The 18,416-nt window shown below is 43.8% G+C and overlaps 1 protein-coding gene across 1 annotated transcript in view; it reads right to left on the bottom strand.

Annotated features, from left to right (window-relative positions):
• Window positions 1-1,678, bottom strand: part of LOC132580418 (tetraspanin-15-like) — a 156,993-nt gene extending 155,315 nt beyond the window's left edge. The window contains exon 1 of the mRNA XM_060251207.1: window positions 1,300-1,678. Coding sequence (XP_060107190.1) covers window positions 1,300-1,386 — 87 coding nt within the window. The 5' untranslated portion in view covers window positions 1,387-1,678. The remainder of the gene's footprint in view (window positions 1-1,299) is intronic.
• Between the last annotated feature and the right edge of the window lie 16,738 nt (window positions 1,679-18,416).

Genomic DNA, 18,416 nt, shown 5'->3' with positions numbered 1-18,416 from the left:
GAGCTATCTGTTAGTCTTTCAATTCAAATGGGCAAGTCATAACTGCTCAAAGAAGTCACCTGTGCACTTAATTCAATTGCAGTAATAGTATATATTTGTAAAAGCTGAGTACTTCACTATTGTCTCAGTAATATCAGAATAAACAAAGAAGTCATTTATTCCAGTGTGCACTTTTGTGAGTCACAGCTTACATCTTCAGATGCAACAAAGAGGCAATCATTTTTGGTTGTTTTATTTTGGAACAGTTGACTAACACAGTCACCCCTCCGGAATTATCACAAATAGCAATCCTTTCCAGTAGCATTATCTTAAAGTGGGGGATGAGGGAGAAAAGGCCACTGTGAAGTCAAGCAGCCAGCCACAGTTGCCTGAAGGCAGGGACAGAATTCACTTAAATTTCCAACAACTACTGCTGGGAAGAGAAGAAGGTGGGAGGCACCTCCTCAGCCGCTTTTTTTTAAACCAGCACTCAGTACTAGCCCATATGGGTGAGAAAACACATTCTGCATCAACTCAGAGGTGGCTTCTTTCTGCTTCCAGTTCCTATATTGCAGGCTTCAACCTCAACCACGGAAACAGAGGCCGAGCCCTGGTGAGATCTGGCAATGATGAAGCCCTGGAGCCAGTTGGGAAGAAGCCAGTTCACAGCTTGGCCCCTGGGTTACACGAGCTCCGAGAGGAGCATCCCTCCTTTGAGAACTTTCTATTTCCCTTTTTTCCCTGCCTTGATTCAGGCAGCTACAGAAGAATCAGCCTCCCTGAAACGGTAACTGGAAGGATGCGAGAGAGAGAGAGAGAGAGAGAGAGCAGTCCCCCTCAAGATCAGTTCCTACAAAGATGCTCATTCACAACCAAAAGGGGCGTGCGTGTGCGTGCGCGCATCGCTGAATCACGGAAAACACAAACAGGCGAACCCAAGACAATGAAAAAACAGAATTGGTGTTAAACAAGCCTACACCACTCCCAAGCAGAGTCTAAATATGAGGGGGGGCGGGCGGGGTGGTTACAGTTTCTCTCGGTTCCATCGCTCGATGTCATTGGCAGTGCGCGGGGCTCACTGCGTTCGATTCAGGCGGGAAAAGCATGGGAGAGAGAGGTGACGCTCCCAAAATGGAGACAATAACAATCATTTGTGCGAGCCGGCTGGAAGCAGAGCTCTCGCTGACTCGCAGCAGAGCGGTTTCCAGCCCGAGAATCCTGATGCTTGGAGAAGCGGCCAAAAGGGAGGAGGGCGCTTCGCAGGCTTCCCAGAGCCGGCGGGGGGCGGAAGGGGGAAGAAGCGGCGCCTGAGTCACCTACCGAGAAGAGGGTGGAATAGGCAGAGAGCGCGAATTTGATGCAGTAGTAGTAGAGCAGCGAGTCTTTCCACTCCGCTTCTTTGCTCATCGCGGCGGCGGCGGCGGCGGCTCCAGCCCGCCTTTCTTCGGAGGGGCTCAGCGAGAAGGCGCCTCGGCGGTCCGCGACATTGAGGCTCCCACACTGGCTACCTTGCTTTACAGGGGCTCTTTCTTCCAACTTCCGCTCCGGCGAAAGTGAAAGCAATTAAAGGGGCAGGAGCCGCGCAATCACAAAAGATAAGGTTAACCCTTCGAGGGCTTGTCACAGGCAGCCGTTGCAAATCGACAGCCGGGCCCTGGGGTTGCTGTGGTTGTTGTGAGAGCAACCATGTTTCTCTCCCTGCTGTGAAGAGCCTCACCTGCCGAGGAGGCCACTATTAAAAGCCAGAGGCTGGTCAATTGGCCACCTTTGAACCCCGATATCCAATATGATGGGTGAGAAGGAAGGAGCAAGAGCCCTCTCTGCCTCCTCCAACATATTCCCAGCCTACTCATTAGGATTTACCATCTCCGGCCTGGGAAACTCCTGGGTGCAATGTCTGAGGAAGGGAAGGAGCTCAGCAGGATTGTGATACCACATAGTCTGCCCTCCAAAACTGCCATTTCCTCCTGGGGATCTAATCCCCATAGTTATGGAAGCAGCTGCAATTCTGCAAGAACTCCAGGCCCAGCCCACTAAACTTTCCCATCAAGTTGTGGATGATCCCTTGACTCATTCTGTTCTCACACTCTGGTACAGATGCTGTCTAGAGTCAGTGGTCTAGTTTATCCACAGTGCAGCACAACCCTATGAATTTTAATCGCCATGAAATGTCAGGAATTTGGGGGACTTTTAACCAAGTAATAAAATATATTTTTACTTTATTTTGCACCATCAGCCGTGGCCTTATTTTTAATTTCATCATCCTACATAGATAGGACATACAAGAAACCCAAGACACCACAGCACTCCCTTCCCAGTTTTGACCACAGTGAGCAGAAGGCCCACAATTAGGGTTACCAGCTCCCTCCCCCCTCCAGTTACTGGAGGCGGATGGGGGGTAGGGTTGCCAGGTGTAGGTTGTGAAACTCCTGGAGATTTGGAGAGGGAGCCTGGGGGTGGATGACAGAGACTTCAGTGGGGCACAATGCCACGCAGTGTCCATCCCCCAAAGCATCCATTTTCTCCAGAGGGAACTGATTTCTGCAGTCTAGAGCTGAGCTGTAGTTCCAGGGTGATCCCCAAGTTCCACCTGGAGGCTGGCATCCCTACCCACAATTGATATTTATAGCCACACATTCCAATACTCCCTACAACCAGAGCTTCAATTCCAAGGTTGGACAAAGACAGCCTACAAAGCATTATCTTTGGTGTGCCATTCCATTCACAACATTCCTGATATACTGGAGAGGTGGCCTCTGTAGGTATCTCATCTTGCCATAGGAGTAATTCCACTGTAAGAAGCAGCTTCTTGCAAGGGCAGAGGGAAGGGAGATGCTAAGATAAGAAATAGCAAAAACTATGGGTGCATCTACACACCTAACAATGCGTTTTGCAAGTGGAATTTTTACATAGTAAAAATCCAGTTGCAAAATGCATTCTTTAGTGTAGTGTAAATGCACCCTATGAAAGCATCATCTGTGGCTTCATGGTGTGATGTGAGGTCACAAAAGCAACAAGCAGGAGGCTATAACCCTGTCTTCCCCTGTGCTCTAGCTGCAATCAGGAAAGAGCTGATGTGCTTCTGGGGGGAACAAAACTCTACTCCACAAAAGTCCTTGTGTTGTTACCCAACAAACATGAGGACTTTCTGATGTGTAGATGGATCCTATCCCAGCAAGCTCTGAGGAACCTGCACCAGGATTTGCAGTGCAGCTTGGGTGGGAGCGGATGATGCACAGGAACATTGGTAAGAGGGTGCAGCACCTGCCACAGGAAACTGATGTTGTCACTGCAAAACCAACCAACCCCTTTAAGTCCTCTGATCATGGACAATGCCAATCTCTGCACAGTGGAGACGTCATTGTTCAGTGCTGTCATCCCACACCGCATCCCATGCAAAAAATGTGACAGGTACAATAACACTAGATTCCATGTCTCTCTGCAAGCCCCCAACTACCAGGACACTAAGGAATATCATGACAAGGCCCAGCCTGTGACATCTTCCTCCTCTACTTTTCTTCTGCAGCTTCTAGGGACCACAGGTATATAAAGACTAAAAAATGTAGGACTGCAACCCTGTTGCTTGGGGGAGACACAAGACACATATTCTGTCATTATTAGCTGGAAGTGGCAGTAATACATTAGATGGATGATCTGTAAATTGTGCCCGCCTGCCTGTGTATATATTATTGAGTCATAGAATCATAGAGTTGGAAGGGACCTCCAGAGTCATCTAGTCCACCCCCCCCCGCACAATGCAGGAAACTCACAAATACCTCCCCCTTTCTCTTCCCACAACAAGTTGTTTTTATGAGTTATGTTTTTAATTGCATATTATTAAGTTATTGTTGTATTTTACCTGATTTATTGAGACTGTAATCCACCCTGAGCCCACATGGGAAAGGGTGAAATATAAACCTACCAAATAAATTAAAAATAAATAAAATAAAGAGAACTAAAAAATAGATGCAAACATATAGATACTGGTTTCTTAATAGAAACATTGTTTGCAAACATGGAAGGCATAACTGCACAGTTTCTTCAAATAATTTTTTAAATAGCCTCATTGCTAGGGTTGAAAAATTGAAGGGAACAGCATCAGCTCTATTCCTTCAGGCCAGGGTAATTCTTGGTTCCCAAAGGACATTGCAAAGAGTGAAAAAGCTTTTCTCATAAAGGAGAAGTATTAATATTTGTACTTCTATTTTCCAGTTCTTCTGAAATGTCAAGACTTGTTGTGCCAAATAGTCTTTGAATTGGTTTTTACATTGCAGAACATGATGGATATTTTTAAATTTAAATTGAAGGGCAAGTCACATAGCCCGGCTCTTTATCTGAAAGAATTCATAAAATTACAAGTAATATGCTTGCAATTTTAATTTAGCTTTCATCCTCCGATTAACCTTCCTTGTTTCATATTGTATTACAGATTTTGAATACCGACAATCTGAGGAACTTGATCCTGTGACTAGTACTGAGAGACAGTAGGGTCTGATATGCTCTAATCATATACTGATATGTGTGGAGAGTTTACCTAAAGTCACCTGGATGTGACTCCTGATGAAGATTCTGAGGAAAGCCACCTGTGGGCAGGGCCGGCCCTGTCACTAGGCAAACTAGGTGATTGCCTAGGGCACTAGGCTTCTGGGGGTGCCAAATTGGGCACCCTATGTGACTCAGTGACGTTTTCAGTGCAGGGGTGGGGGGTGCCAGAAGTTAGCCTTGCCTAGGGTGCCAGACAGTCTAGGGCCTGCTCTGCTTGTGAGTTCATGCAGTCTTGTAGATTTCCAGATCTGCGTCATTTGACAGTATACCAAGAGTTCAATGCTAGGCAGAATTACATCTTTCCATAGTTATTTATTTACAAGAGAGAGTCAGTGTGGTGTAGCAGTTAAGAGTAGTGAACTCTAATTCTGGAGAACTGGGTTTGATTCCCCACTCCTTCGCATGAAGCCAGCTGAGTGACCTTGGGTCATTCACAGCTCTCTCAGAACTCTCTCAGCCCCACCTACCTCACAAGGTGCTTGTTGTGGGGGAGAGAAAGGGAAGGTGATTATAAGCTGCTTTGAAACTCCTTAGGTTAGAGATAAGCTGGATATAACAACCAACTCTTTTTCTACAAAGTCTGTATCCCACCTTTCTGCCCTCACAAGGGCCACCGAGGCAACTAACAATTTTAAACATACATGATAAAAATCATATTTTAAAAATATCAAAATCACCATTAAAACAATTAAACACATCATTAAAACAATTAAAAACAAGGTAAAAACAAGGAGAGCCAGTTTGGTGTAGTGGTTAAGTGTGCGGACTCTTATCTGGGAGAACCGGGTTTGATTCCCCGCTCCTCCACTTGCACCTGCTGGAATGGCCTTGGGTCAGCCATAGCTCTGGCAGAGGTTGTCCTTGAAAGGGCAGCTGCTGTGAGAGCCCTCTCCAGCCCCACCCACCTCACAGGGTGTCTGTTGTGGGGGAGGAAGGTAAAGGAGATTGTGAGCCGCTCTGAGACTCTTCGGAGTGGAGGGCGGGATATAAATCCAATATCTTCTTCTTCTTCTTCTTCTAAATATCCATACATGACATAAAAACAGCATTTTAAACACTGCTTAGGATAGAGGGATCACTGAGGGAATGCCAAATTAAACAAAAATAGTCTTCACCCACTGATGGAAGATAGCAATAGAAGGGACAAACAAATCTTCCTCAGGGAAGAGTCCCAGAACTTTGGTGCTATCACCAGGGGCAGTTCTCTCCCCGATGCTGTTTAACATCTATATGCGCCCCCTTGCCCAGATTGCCCGGAGGTTTGGGCTTGGGTGCCATCAATACGCTGATGACACCCAGCTCTATCTACTAATGGATGGCCGGCCTAGCTCCGTCCCAGAAAGCCTGGACTTAGCTTTGCAAGCCGTGGCAGGTTGGCACAGACTGAGCGGGCTGAAGTTGAATCCAACGAAGACAGAGGTCCTTTGCTTGGGTCGCGGTGCCCTGGGAAGGGAAATCCCCTTGCCGGTCCTTGACGGTGTGCAGCTTAAAGCGGCACATAAGGTCAAGAGCCTGGGGGTTCTTCTGGAGCCTTCATTATCAATGGAGGCACAGATAGCGGCCGCTGCCAAGTCCGCGTTCTTTCATCTTCGACGGGCGAAGCAGTTGGCCCCCTTCCTGGAGCGCCGTGACCTAGCAATGGTGATCCATGCTACGGTCACCTCAAGACTGGACTACTGCAACGCCCTCTACATGGGGCTGCCCTTGTGCCGAACTCGGCGGCTGCAGCTGGTGCAGAATGCGGCGGCTAGGCTGTTGCTGGGGCTCCCAAGGTGGGAGCACATACAGCCGGGGCTGCGTGGGCTGCACTGGCTGCCAGTGGCATACCGAGTTCGCTACAAAGTGCTGGTTATCACCTTTAAAGCCCTATATGGCTGAGGACCTACCTACCTGAGGGACCGTCTCTCCCCATATGAGCCCCAGAGGGCACTGAGGTCATCTGGGAGAAACCAGTTGAATATCCCTGGGCCAAGGGAGGCCAGACTGAAGGCCACCCGGGATCGGGCCTTCTCTGTCACTGCTCCATTACTGTGGAATCAACTCCCTGAGGAGGTGAGGGCCCTAAGATGTTTAGATCGATTCCGTAGGGCCTGTAAGACCCACCTTTTCAAGATGGCCTTCAATTAGTGACAAAATTAGTGATAAAGCTAGGTATGCTGCTGGAAATGCTTTTATTTTCTGAATTCTACTAAAAATCTAATGTTATAACGCCATATTGTCATGTTAATTTTAATAACTTATAACTGTTTTAACCATGTTTTTATAATATAATGGATGTAATGTGTATTTTATGTTGTGAGCCGCCCTGAGCCTGCTCCGGCGGGGAGGGCGGGATAGAAATAAAAAATTATTATTATTATTTTGTAGCATGAACTCCTTAGCATATTAGGCCACATACCCCTGATGTAGCCAATCCTCCCGGAGCTTACAGTAGGCCCTGTACTAAGAGCCCTGTAAGCTCTTGGAGGATTGGCTACATCAGGGGTGTGTGGCCTAATATGCAAAGGAATTCCTGCTACAAAAAAAAGACCTGGCTATGACCAAGAAGGTCCTCTCCAGGGTTGCCACCCACCTAATCTCAGAAGACAGGGGCATCTGAAACAGCATCTGAAGATAACTATAATAGATGCATGAGTTCATAAAGGAGTAGGCAGTCCTTCGGGTATATTTTAGCCCCAAATTGTACAGGACTTTGAAAGTGAAAACAAGCCCCTTGAATTGTACCCAGAAACAAACTGGGCCAAGACTGGAATGCTCTGGTCCTTACGACCCACTCCAGTCAACATTCTAGCTGCAGCATTCTGCACCAATTGAAGTTTCCAGACAACTCAAGGGCAGTGCCACATGCAGTGCATTAATCTAATCTGGACATAACCATCACAAAATGTCCTAATGAAAGTGGCCCAGATCTTTTCTGCCCAGGAAAGGCCACAGCTGGCTAACCAGCTGAAGCTGGTAAAAGGCATTCCTGGCCAGGGCTGCCAGCACCTTATCCAGCACTAGGCCTGAGTCCAGGAACACCTCCAAACTACAGACCTGTTCCTTCAGGTCTCCAGAATGGGTAACACCTTAAATCCCAGCTAGACCTTCCACCCACAAGTCACACTTCTGTTGTGGCAGGATTAAGCTTCAATTTATTATTCCACCACATCCATTCCAAAACTGCCTCTGGGTACCACTTCAAGGTTACTACAGCATTCCTGGTATCATCTGGAAGTGCAAGATAGGGCTGATTGTCATCTATATATTAGTGACAACTCATCCCAAATCTCCAAATGGTTTCAACCAGCAGTTTCATGCAGATGTTAAAGAACATAGGGGGCAAGATGGAATCTTGTGAGATCCTACAGATCAAAAATCAAGGGGCTGAGCAGCAGTCCCCAAAATACCACCTTTTGAAACTGACCTCAAAATAGTGCCTCCCAATCTCAGTCCAGACAGATGGTCCAGGATACCATGAAAATGGCATCAAAAGCCACTGAGAGGAGAATCAACAGTCACACTCTCTCCGTTCACCTCCCAGTGCAAGTCATCCACCAGGGTAATCAAGGCTGTTCAATCACATAATCAGGCCTAAACCCAGACTGGAAGGACTTAAATAGTTTGCCTGGTTCAGGAAACTTTGGAATTATCTAGCATAGGTTTAAAAGAAAACAACCATATAGCCAGAGGCTCCTGCCTGTTGGAGTGAGCTCCCCTTGGAGATCTGGGCCCTGCAGAACCTGCTCCATGGTCACAGGGCCTATAAAACAGAGCTCTTCCATTGGGCATCACTTGCTATTATGCCTTCCCCACACACACTTTATTCCAGCAAATCAGAATCTGATGCACCTGTTGAGGCAGGGATTGTAATTGGTTTTAAGACTAGTCTGCAATTTTAGCTGTATATATGATAATTTTAACTTGTTTTTAATTGCTCGACTGTATGACTTTTTGATGGAACCCATCCTGAGCCTGCTTTGCGGGAAGGGTGGGCTATGAATCAAATAAATAAATAACTCTGCTTATGATTAAACTGTAAATAACCCTCACACTTTCATTAGGTGATTTTGTGATGGTAATTTTGTTTAAATCAATTTTATTGGGATTTTGTTAGAAATTACAGAAGTAGAGTGAGAAGAATTCAATGGCTGGCTTGGGTTAGTAGAGTTCCATGCCTGTTCTAGTGACCCTTCATCTTTATTTGAGGACAGTCTGGTCTCAGGGTCTTGTATTCACCAAGATGCTTGGCAGTGTTTATGGCAAAGATGTTAACTGTAACACTCTGCATGCATTGCTCAAAGAAGTGATACCAGATAAATAAGCAGTCAGCTTGACACCTGCTGGTCTGTGCTTGCCAGAACTCAGAACTGTTGCTGAAAATTACCACATGCAAACTGTCTGAGCAAGTCTGTGCTAGCCACATGTAGAGCTTAATGAGAGGCTTCTAGTCACTTGGTCGGCATGACTCCAGGACTTCAGAGAACAATTTGAGGAATCAGAGTCAGAAACAGGAAGACAAAAGGGCAGGACAGCAGGCAAGTCATGGAGTCATTATCTTGTCTCCATCAATGAGATTCTCCTAAAAAGAGAGTTTCAGACATAGCCTGTGTGATATTAGTGGAACAGTAAATACCAGACAATGTTCATGTTCTGTGCTTAATCTATATAAAATAGCTCTAAAACAATGAGGGCTAGACACTTGAAAAAGCACCAAATGTGAGGTTTACAAAATTCTCTACTCTCTTCATGTTAAGAATTGACACCACCCTTGCTTTTTACTTGAATAGGGCAGCCATGCAAACACAGAGATTTAGTTGTCCCTCGTATCTTGTTTGACCCTGACACTCACTCTTCCCTAACAATTGCTCTTCCTGGCTCACAAATGAATAAACTGGTTGAACCAAAGGTACAGGCAAGATGTTCAAACTTGGCTGGAGGGTGGGGGATTGCTTTGCTCACCTCCAGTTTCCGGCATTAATAGAAGCCCCTTCCTGTAAGCAGCTCAGGAAACAGATCCATAGCTTAGTTAACATGTTGCAAGATGAGCTCATTAGAAGAGTTCACCTATACACAAAGTTCCCAAAATCACCAAGCCAATTTTCATCAAACCTTATTTGAGGTCAGAGCCACGTGTAAAATAAATCAATTGCTCCAATGAGACCTACATGAGAATAATAAGTTTGCTTTTTATCTTGTTGGCCCTGCAAGAACATGAAGCTAATTTAGGGTTAGTTAATTTGACTTAAATGGTATTTTGATGAAAAAGAAAAAAAGGGAGCCAAGCAATGTTACCTTTAATCAAGATTTAACTATGACATTAAACATTAAGGCAAACTGTCACTTGGCAAAATTTCAGACATTTTAATCAAGCTAAGGAGCAGATAAAAACATAACCAGTCTTGATACTTTGAGCAGGAACTGTAAACTGATAGTTTACTATTTCTCTGTCTTGCACATTTTTATCAAGCTTCTTCTTCAAAGAACTTCCCTATCTTACCCTTGCAAAAACCCTGTGAGGTAATCAGTTCCAAAGGGAAGCTGTATTAGTTGTAGCAAAGTAAGATAGAAATCCATTGGCACCTTTATGACTAGCAAAGTTTATTCTGGCATATCTTTAGAGATGTCAGTTGGTTCTTCTTATCAAGTTATAATCCCCATGAGTAAACATCCACCATCTCTGGTTCCAGCTGAGGGTTTGTTTTTTAATTTGAATGTTTTTGTATTTGTCAGGTAACACCTGAACAAAATACAGGACAATCGATAGCACCACTCATGTCTGACAACAAAACAACTCTGCTTGTGGCCTCTGGCACCCTGTTTCCATACATTTCTTAATCCAGTGTTTATTTTTAATACTCTGCCTATCTCTATTCCACCAGCCAGCTCTAAACAGCATCTCACTCTATTGCCAGCATTCAGCTCTGTGTGAAGAATTTCTCTGTCATTATTCATGTCTACGAGGTTGAAAGCTTTTGATACTATCATTCTGGGGACCCTCGTTTCTTTCTGAATGGAAGATAACATACTGACATTCAAAAATTACATAGTTCCAGCCCACCATGATGTTTAAAAATATTCTTTTCATCCCAGTTGCCATTGCAGAATGAGCTGTTCCAAAGTTATAGCATCACATTTCTTTTAAAATGACTTTCAGTTGTCTCATATTTGCAACATTAAACCTCAAATGGTAAAGAACAGGGCCATAACTGTTGGTGACGATGTTTACTAAATGGTTCTCAGACTGATAGTCTTTATATAGACTATATAAAAGAAATAGCCAACATACTATTTAAATATTGTTGAAGTGTTTGCTTTATTAGCTAGCGCATTGTGGTTGGCATAATAGGGAGCTTTGCTATAAAAATCTGAAGATAATACTCCGAATCCATTGAAATTCAATTTATGGTATTAAACTGTGAGATGGAGTTACTATCGTCACACTGACTGATATTGTCTCATGAAGGGATATTGAGCTTTCATAAGGTCTCTCGTGGAATATAAACTGTCAAGAATTGAGAAGAGTGTAATTCCAGGCAAGCTTCTGGCTGTACTCAGCCAGTTATTGCCACTGAAAACATCCTCTTGGATATGCAAATCCCCTCCCCCTTTGCACTGTATATTTCAGAAGCTGAAATGAGCTGCTTGCTGAATTTATGTACTTAATTTTTTAAATTATTTCTCCACTGCCTCTTGACAAAACGTTCCCAAGGCAGCATATGACTAACAAGTTACAGTTCAACCATGTAATGATGTAACCACTGGTAAAATATGAAAAATATTAACAGCAATACAATTGCAATAATAACAGAAAAATTGTTTCTCACATGGAAAAGAAACACTTCCACATATGTTTACCTCCACCACATGCCCAGGAAACCATGAATTCCTTCACCTGCACTGAAAGTCGAAAGAAGAGGCACTAGGCAAAGAGATGCTGCTGACCTCAGAAAGTGAGAGATGCACACAGAACTAGGCCTCTGTTAAAGATCTTAGTAGTCTGCAAAGTTCTGGGGGGAATGGCTGTTCTGTACTGGGATGCCTTGGCTATGATGTGTCTTGTGGCTCAGCTTTCTTTGCATCCGGGTGGGCAGTTGGGCAAAACAGCTACTAGATGGCTTCAAGAGGCCTGGCTCCCAATGTTCAATCAGGCTGTTTTTACATTCAAGTTATTTATTTATGGACTTCTTTTATACCCTGCTTTTCTCCTCAATAGGAACCCAAAGTAGCTTACATTGCTCCATCTCCTCCATTTTATCCTCCAAACAATCCTGTGAGGTGGGTTAGGCTGAGAGTGTGTGAAAGGCTCAATGCCATTCAGCAAGCTTCCAAGTAGGGGACTAGGTCTCCTGCAATAGCAGGAGACTTCCCAGAATCAATCCCCCATTTGCGGTCACTGCTTCACAGGCCAGAGCTGCCACTGCTTCACAGGGGGGCTCATTAGCATTGCACCAGTATGTGTCACTTCCAGGGCAAACCTGAAAGTGATATCATCATTCTGGGGCAACAAATTCAACCTAGGATTCAGCCAAAGATAGAGTTTCTATGATGCCAACAAGATTGCCTTCACCCCTGAATTTCTTCCTGCAGCTGACAGCTGTGGTTGCCAAACTTACTTCCAGGGCAGAGTAAGGACTCAAACCTAGGTCTTCCAAATCCTACTCCAGTGTTCTAACCACTACATCACAGTGTTCTGAAAGCATGGGAATTGTATGTTAAACCATGGCTTAGATGATACATCACATAAGCAGTAAACATTTTGATCATTATATATCTTATTATGATGAGCAGCCCATTGTGCATAGATCAGAAAATCCATCAGGGGGGCACTCATGGCTATGGTAGATTTTCCGCAGATCTGGGATAATCCCCAGGTTTGCAGAAAAACATAAAGAGTTACAATATATACATAAGGGATTGAAATTTCCAGTACAAGTAATCTGTAACATCTGTACATTTTTAAAACAGCTGTGTGAAAACATAAAACAACAACAAAAGGCTGTAGCCTCTGCCAATATCCAACCCAGTTTCAGGACTTCCAACAGGAGGAGACTGGGGGGGGGGGGGAATTTGGGGGCCCAAGTCAGTTGGACGGCCCTTGAAGACAGCATCATGCTGCATCCACCCTAATGTCTTTTCATTTATTTTTAATGCAGTTCTGGCTTCAGCTGCAAATAGAGCTCCTTAAGTAAAGCCCAAAGAGGAGGGACACACACACACACACACAAAAAGGACACCTGGTAACCCTAATCTCATCCCTGTTCTGCTTGGTGACAGAATGTACTTAAGAATAGTATAGTAGCAAACCTTTTTTTAATATTATGAACAAAAATGGGAGGTAGAGTTAATATTTCCCCATAATCTAACACCTTATACATGCATGGTAATGAAATATTAATCTTGTTGGTTATACATGTGGAACAGAAGCTACAACTCTCAGTTCAGGCACTGGATTGTTAATCATTATTGCACTGGTGGAAGATCTAATAGCTCTTTGTAAACGCTACTTTGCTGTATGCCAAGTGATGCAATTAAAAAAAACATATTAAAATTAGATTTATAACAAGTACCATACCCAGTCTTTCTCCCAGTGTGCACCCAAAGCTGCATTGTTCTTCTGTCCTCCATTTTATCCACACAACAGCCTTGTGAGATAAGTCTGTCTGAGGTTGTGTCACCCAACAACATTCCATGGCAGGTTGGGGGATCTGAGTATTAGAAACACATGACAAAAGCTCTATTATTACATGTTGTCTGTCATGAAAATAATCTGGTTCAGGGTGTTCCAGTTCCCTTCATTTTTGGCACTGTAACTTCCATCATCATTCTGGGGTTAGTGGCCAGTTATCAAGCATGTTGCATTATTTTCTGCATTATGCCTGCCAGTGCCACAGAGTCCCTTAACTTGAGTTGAGGTTTGTCTCACCTTGCCCAGGATTTTCTCATGTTTTTCAGTTCTGGCTATGGAACTCCCACAATCATCCTGAAGCTAGTGGGAAATTTTGAGTCTCATGGCTTTATTTTCTGATGAGTTATGGCTGCCATTGTGGTATAGTGTTAAAAGTGTTGGATTAGGATCTGAGAAACTCAGGTTCAGTGCTCCATTGGAAGTTTGCTAGGTGATATTGGGACAGTCACACACTCCCAACTTAACCTACCTCACAGAATTGTTGTAAGCAGGGTATTATTCAGTATTATTCAAATTCAGATTTATTGGACCTGAATAATATTGGTCTTTCTGAATATTCCTGAATACCAATAATGGTATTGTATTTGGATTCAGGAAATATTCAGGAATCCCAAATATATTCAGCTCAATTATACCCCATGGGGCCATTATAGCCCATGGCAGTGGGCTGGAGGAAGGGGGTTTGAGGTAAAAGCACTGAATTCATAGTGTAGATGGTGGAGCCTCTGCCCTGAAGAACCCCCAAATTTTGAAAAGATTATACCAGGGGTTCCAATTCTATGGGCATCCAAAGAGTGGGGAAATAGCACAGCAGGCTACAACAAGCCCAGTGGATTGTCCCAGAGAATACCTGCAGTGAAATGTGGAGACTGGGGAGGGGGCATGTTTTCATGGTCAGCAGCAGAGCCAGTACATTGTGCCCAGCAGAACCAGTACCACTGTGGCAGTGCCAACCAATAAAACTAAGGTCAAATCTGAGAATCTCAACTTAGGGCGGTGGGAGATTTCTGCAAGCACAGCAGAACTAATGCAATTTACTGGTGCCCAGCAGCAGAACCCAGTCTAATGCCCAGTAGCACAACCCAGTGCCAACCTTCTAGGGCTCAGCAGCTGAAACCAGTGCCATTGTGGCAAAAGCCAGCTCAACAGGACTGATGTCAAGCACATAATCACCAAGCAAGAGGAAGGTGGGTTGCAAGGTTAACAGGACCACTGCAATAATGCCCAGCTGCACTACTGTATGCCAATGTGGCATAAAAGCTATAAACCCAACTCACAGAACTAACCAATGTCACACCAGAGAATCCCAGCAGTTTTGTTTGTTTGTTTCTTTACAGAAGCAAGGGCACAGTATTTGTGTCCCATTGGGGAGAAAAATGGGAAAAAGTAAACAAACAAACATGGACAGGCCAACCAATTTTTTTATTACTACAAATTCATGGTAATTACAAACCAGTAAGTGATTTGTTTGTTTTGTTATGCTATTTGGTTTAGATCAGGGTCATATAAGGCAGGCAGATTAAATCTTTGTCAGGGCCCATGGTGGCTCTCCACAGCCCTGCCCAGCTTGCTCTGCTTTTCTTCCAGCAAGATACAAGCAAAACCTTTTTTTAAAAAAATTATCAAAATAAAACCACAGAATTACAAATCCACATACAACCCATGAGATCATTTTTAATCTACATTTTATTTCAACTGCAATAAGTTATCGGATCCATTATCTATATAACACAGCATAATGAACGAAGTGATTTCCAATTTTCTCATATATTTAGATGTCTGAAATACTGTCAGTTTGACTAATCTAATCAGCTCATACTTTTATCAAACATTTATCAGGGAGAAATTCATGATTTCCAGTGCCTTGCAAAACTAAACTTTGCAGGTACTAATGACTTTAGCACCAGTTCTTGACAACATGTGTTTTTCAGAGAGTTACAAATAACAAAGCATTTAATCTTCCTACCTAGCATGTACACTGGCCCAGATAACAGAGTGACAGGAAAAAGTACTATGTTTATGGATAATCAGAAAAGCATTCCAAAAGCAATCATATGGTACAATGACTGGCAGAAAGCAGAAAAAGAAATAGCATTGAGATTATCCTGTTTAGTGGAAAGACTGGCTACCTGTTTTGGCTGGACAGCCACCCTGCCAGTACATAATTACTTAGTCACTCTCTCCCTTCACTACCGGTCCCAGGAAAATAGCGGTGCTAGAACAACCTTCAAACTAGCTTCCACACACTCCCAAATGTCAGAAATAATTCTGCTTGGAAACACTGGATTCAAAGTGTTTTAGAAGAGGCATGTTTTGAATTGGAACACAATCAGTACTATTAAAATTCCCTGCCATACACAACTATAATAGTTCAAGGGACAAGTCTTCCTTTGCAGCTGGTTGCCTGAACAATCGGCTTTCCAATTTCCCATTGGCACCTAATTTCCTTACCAACCACAATCTTTTTCATCCAAGGCCCAAGGTTTTGTGTGTGTGTGTGTATTTGTGGAATGTTGACCTTTTCCCATAAAAAATACTCGAGGTGGGTTATGGTGCTACACAAAAATTCAATAAAAATGCAATAAAAATGCCAACAGCCAGCATAGGAATTCTTGTAAACCCTTTGGGCCCAGCTTCTTACATAGCCCACCTGCAAAATATATGCTGAGATATTGTCTCTAAAAAACCATCAAAACAAAAGCCTTCCTGGCAGCATTGGGTAGGCTGGACTACCAGGTTAGGGCCAACACAAAAAAGGCCCTATTTTTCTAGCTGAAATTTTACAGAATGATTGATTGGTTGAACAGAACAACCTCAATGGAGCATACATAGAGAGAGGATTCAGTTGATATTGCTTAATTCTGGGCTGGAAGCAATCACTGAGCAATCAGTTCCCTGCCTTCTATCACTGGCCTCTTACATAAACACATATGCCACCTTGCTGTTTCCCAAACCTGACAATCATCTGTATGCAGGATTAATGAATGAATTATAGCACTAAGTACACAGCAGAATGAAAGAGTCTTCAGAGAGGCAATTACCCTGGTGTTATGAGATGGCTGCCTGGAGTTTTAGAGGCAAGCATTGATTAAAGTTCCAAATGGCAAACTGCAATGCTGCAAGAGAGGGCACAGCTGGTAACAGCCAGCTTGTGAACACAGTGGCTGGGAAGGGTGTGCAACTGTAGGTGGGAAAGGGAAATGGCAACAAACGGCCTGCAATTAGTAGGGGGGCCGGAAGGTGTGAGCAGGGATTAAAAGTGCAAGCAATTAAAGGAGCAATTTCCTGAGTCAAGGGCCACTCAGACTGAGCCTGCAGGGGCACCACATTCTCATAACTGGAGCTGAATGAACAGGAATCAACTAAGCAAGGGCACAATAAGTGTTTTTCTTTCTTCATATCTACCACACTTTCAGCCCACTCTCCTTCAAGGAACTCAAGCAATGCACATCATTTTTTTCTCTCCCACCTCTCTGTCCTTCCTATGTGGCAGGATTACTTTGCACAGGCTCAGTTGTGAGCTGAACAAGTCACAACGCTGAGCCAAGCAGATTCTGAGTATGTTAGCATCTGGCTTCCTGAAATGTCTACTTGCCTTTTAAAACAAAGCAAGGCCAAAGGAATGTACCACATCACGTGCATTTTTTTACACACACACTATCCTAATAGAGAGTGACTAGTCCAAGATCACCCAGTGAGATTCGCAGCAATGTTGTTTTGAACCTGAGTCTCTCCAGTCTTGATCCTACATTCTAATTGTGATATCAGTGTGGAATAGGTGAATTCTCACTAGCCAGAGGGGTAGCTAAATGCAGCCAATGACAAGCAGCTCACAGCACTGTAAGTGCCCTGCCAGCTCTCCAATTTTTCCCTTTTGCTGGGAAAGAGGGCGTTCTGTGACCAGGTGACCCACAGTAATTGGTCTGCATTGTTATCCAGATGAAAGAGAAGGTGAGAAAAGTGACTGGCAGGGCAAGAAGGACACACAATATGATAGTATGCTTGAGTGAGGTACTCTGACAGCATAATCTTCACACTTCTGATATTACATCTAGAGATGCTCAAATCACAGATTACATTTTCAGGCACCCCAAAACATTCACTTTTAAAATCAATTCTAAATTGGGTCACAAATACTTGCTGCATATATGTTCTTGTACTATAATTGGTAATTGGGTTTGTGTGCTAAGGAAGGCATCAACTTGGAATGAAGCTGCATGACTTCCCTTGTTGAGTTGCACTCCACTCCATCCAGAAGAGCCTGGAGGAAAATATTCACAAAAAAGATGCTTTGAGGTAATTTTTTGGCTTGATCTTTTTTGTTGTTCCAGGTCCTGGCCCTGCCATGGGGAAAGATGGGAACCAGGCAGCTGGGCTTTGTCATGGGTTTTTGTTTTTTGTTCTGAGTCCTGAGTTGTTTTTTGTTCTGAGTTCCTGAGTTGAAGGAAGCCAAGCATGTTTTGAGCATTCCTGTTTTCAAATGACGAAGACAAGCATTATGAGGTTGATAATGCTAATTATGGGGGCATCTCTAGAATTCAGATTTTCTTGGCTCAGAATCTGGATTGCTTTGGTGCAGGATTTTAACTTCTTTATGGCACATACACAGTCCTGATGGTGGGTATCTATCACCAACTGGTAGGGCAAATACCTCCTAGCAATAGGCAGGGAAGCTGCTCTGACCTGGCCAAGGCTTAGATGAATCCCCTGCATCTTGCAATTGAAATACTGCAAAACTGGATTTATTTATGTTACCTCATTCTTTGTGGTTGGGTATGCTTTCCAGAGAGCTTGAATTAATGATATTTAGACTTGCTATTGTTCATTGAAATCAATAAAATAATAACCAGAGCTCGAGGATACTGCAACAATATCTGTTTACAGCAAAAGTGCAAACAAGCTTCCTATTTGTCTTCTCCACCTGAGTGAAGCTTGGTAATATTTCCTGAGTTGAGTAATGTGAAAGTTTTCTGTAGACCCTCTGTTCCCTGATTGCCTGCCTCTGGGCTGGGGATTGGAATAGATTACTTGCATCCTTTGCTTCTATGTTCCAGTCTTAGGTAGGGATCTGTCAGGAGTTAATGCCCACAGCAGGTCTAGAACTAGTGATCTGAGGGATATCTTGCAGAGATTCAACCTGAAGCATCACCTGGCTCTGTCCAAATGAAGGAGCCAGTGGGTAACCAGCCAAGGCAGCCTCCTTACACTACAAAGCCAGGATGAA

Source organism: Heteronotia binoei, chromosome 12 (assembly GCF_032191835.1).
Source record: "Heteronotia binoei isolate CCM8104 ecotype False Entrance Well chromosome 12, APGP_CSIRO_Hbin_v1, whole genome shotgun sequence".
Taxonomy (NCBI): Eukaryota; Metazoa; Chordata; class Lepidosauria; order Squamata; family Gekkonidae; genus Heteronotia; species Heteronotia binoei.
This window is presented reverse-complemented; position numbering and strand designations above follow the sequence as displayed.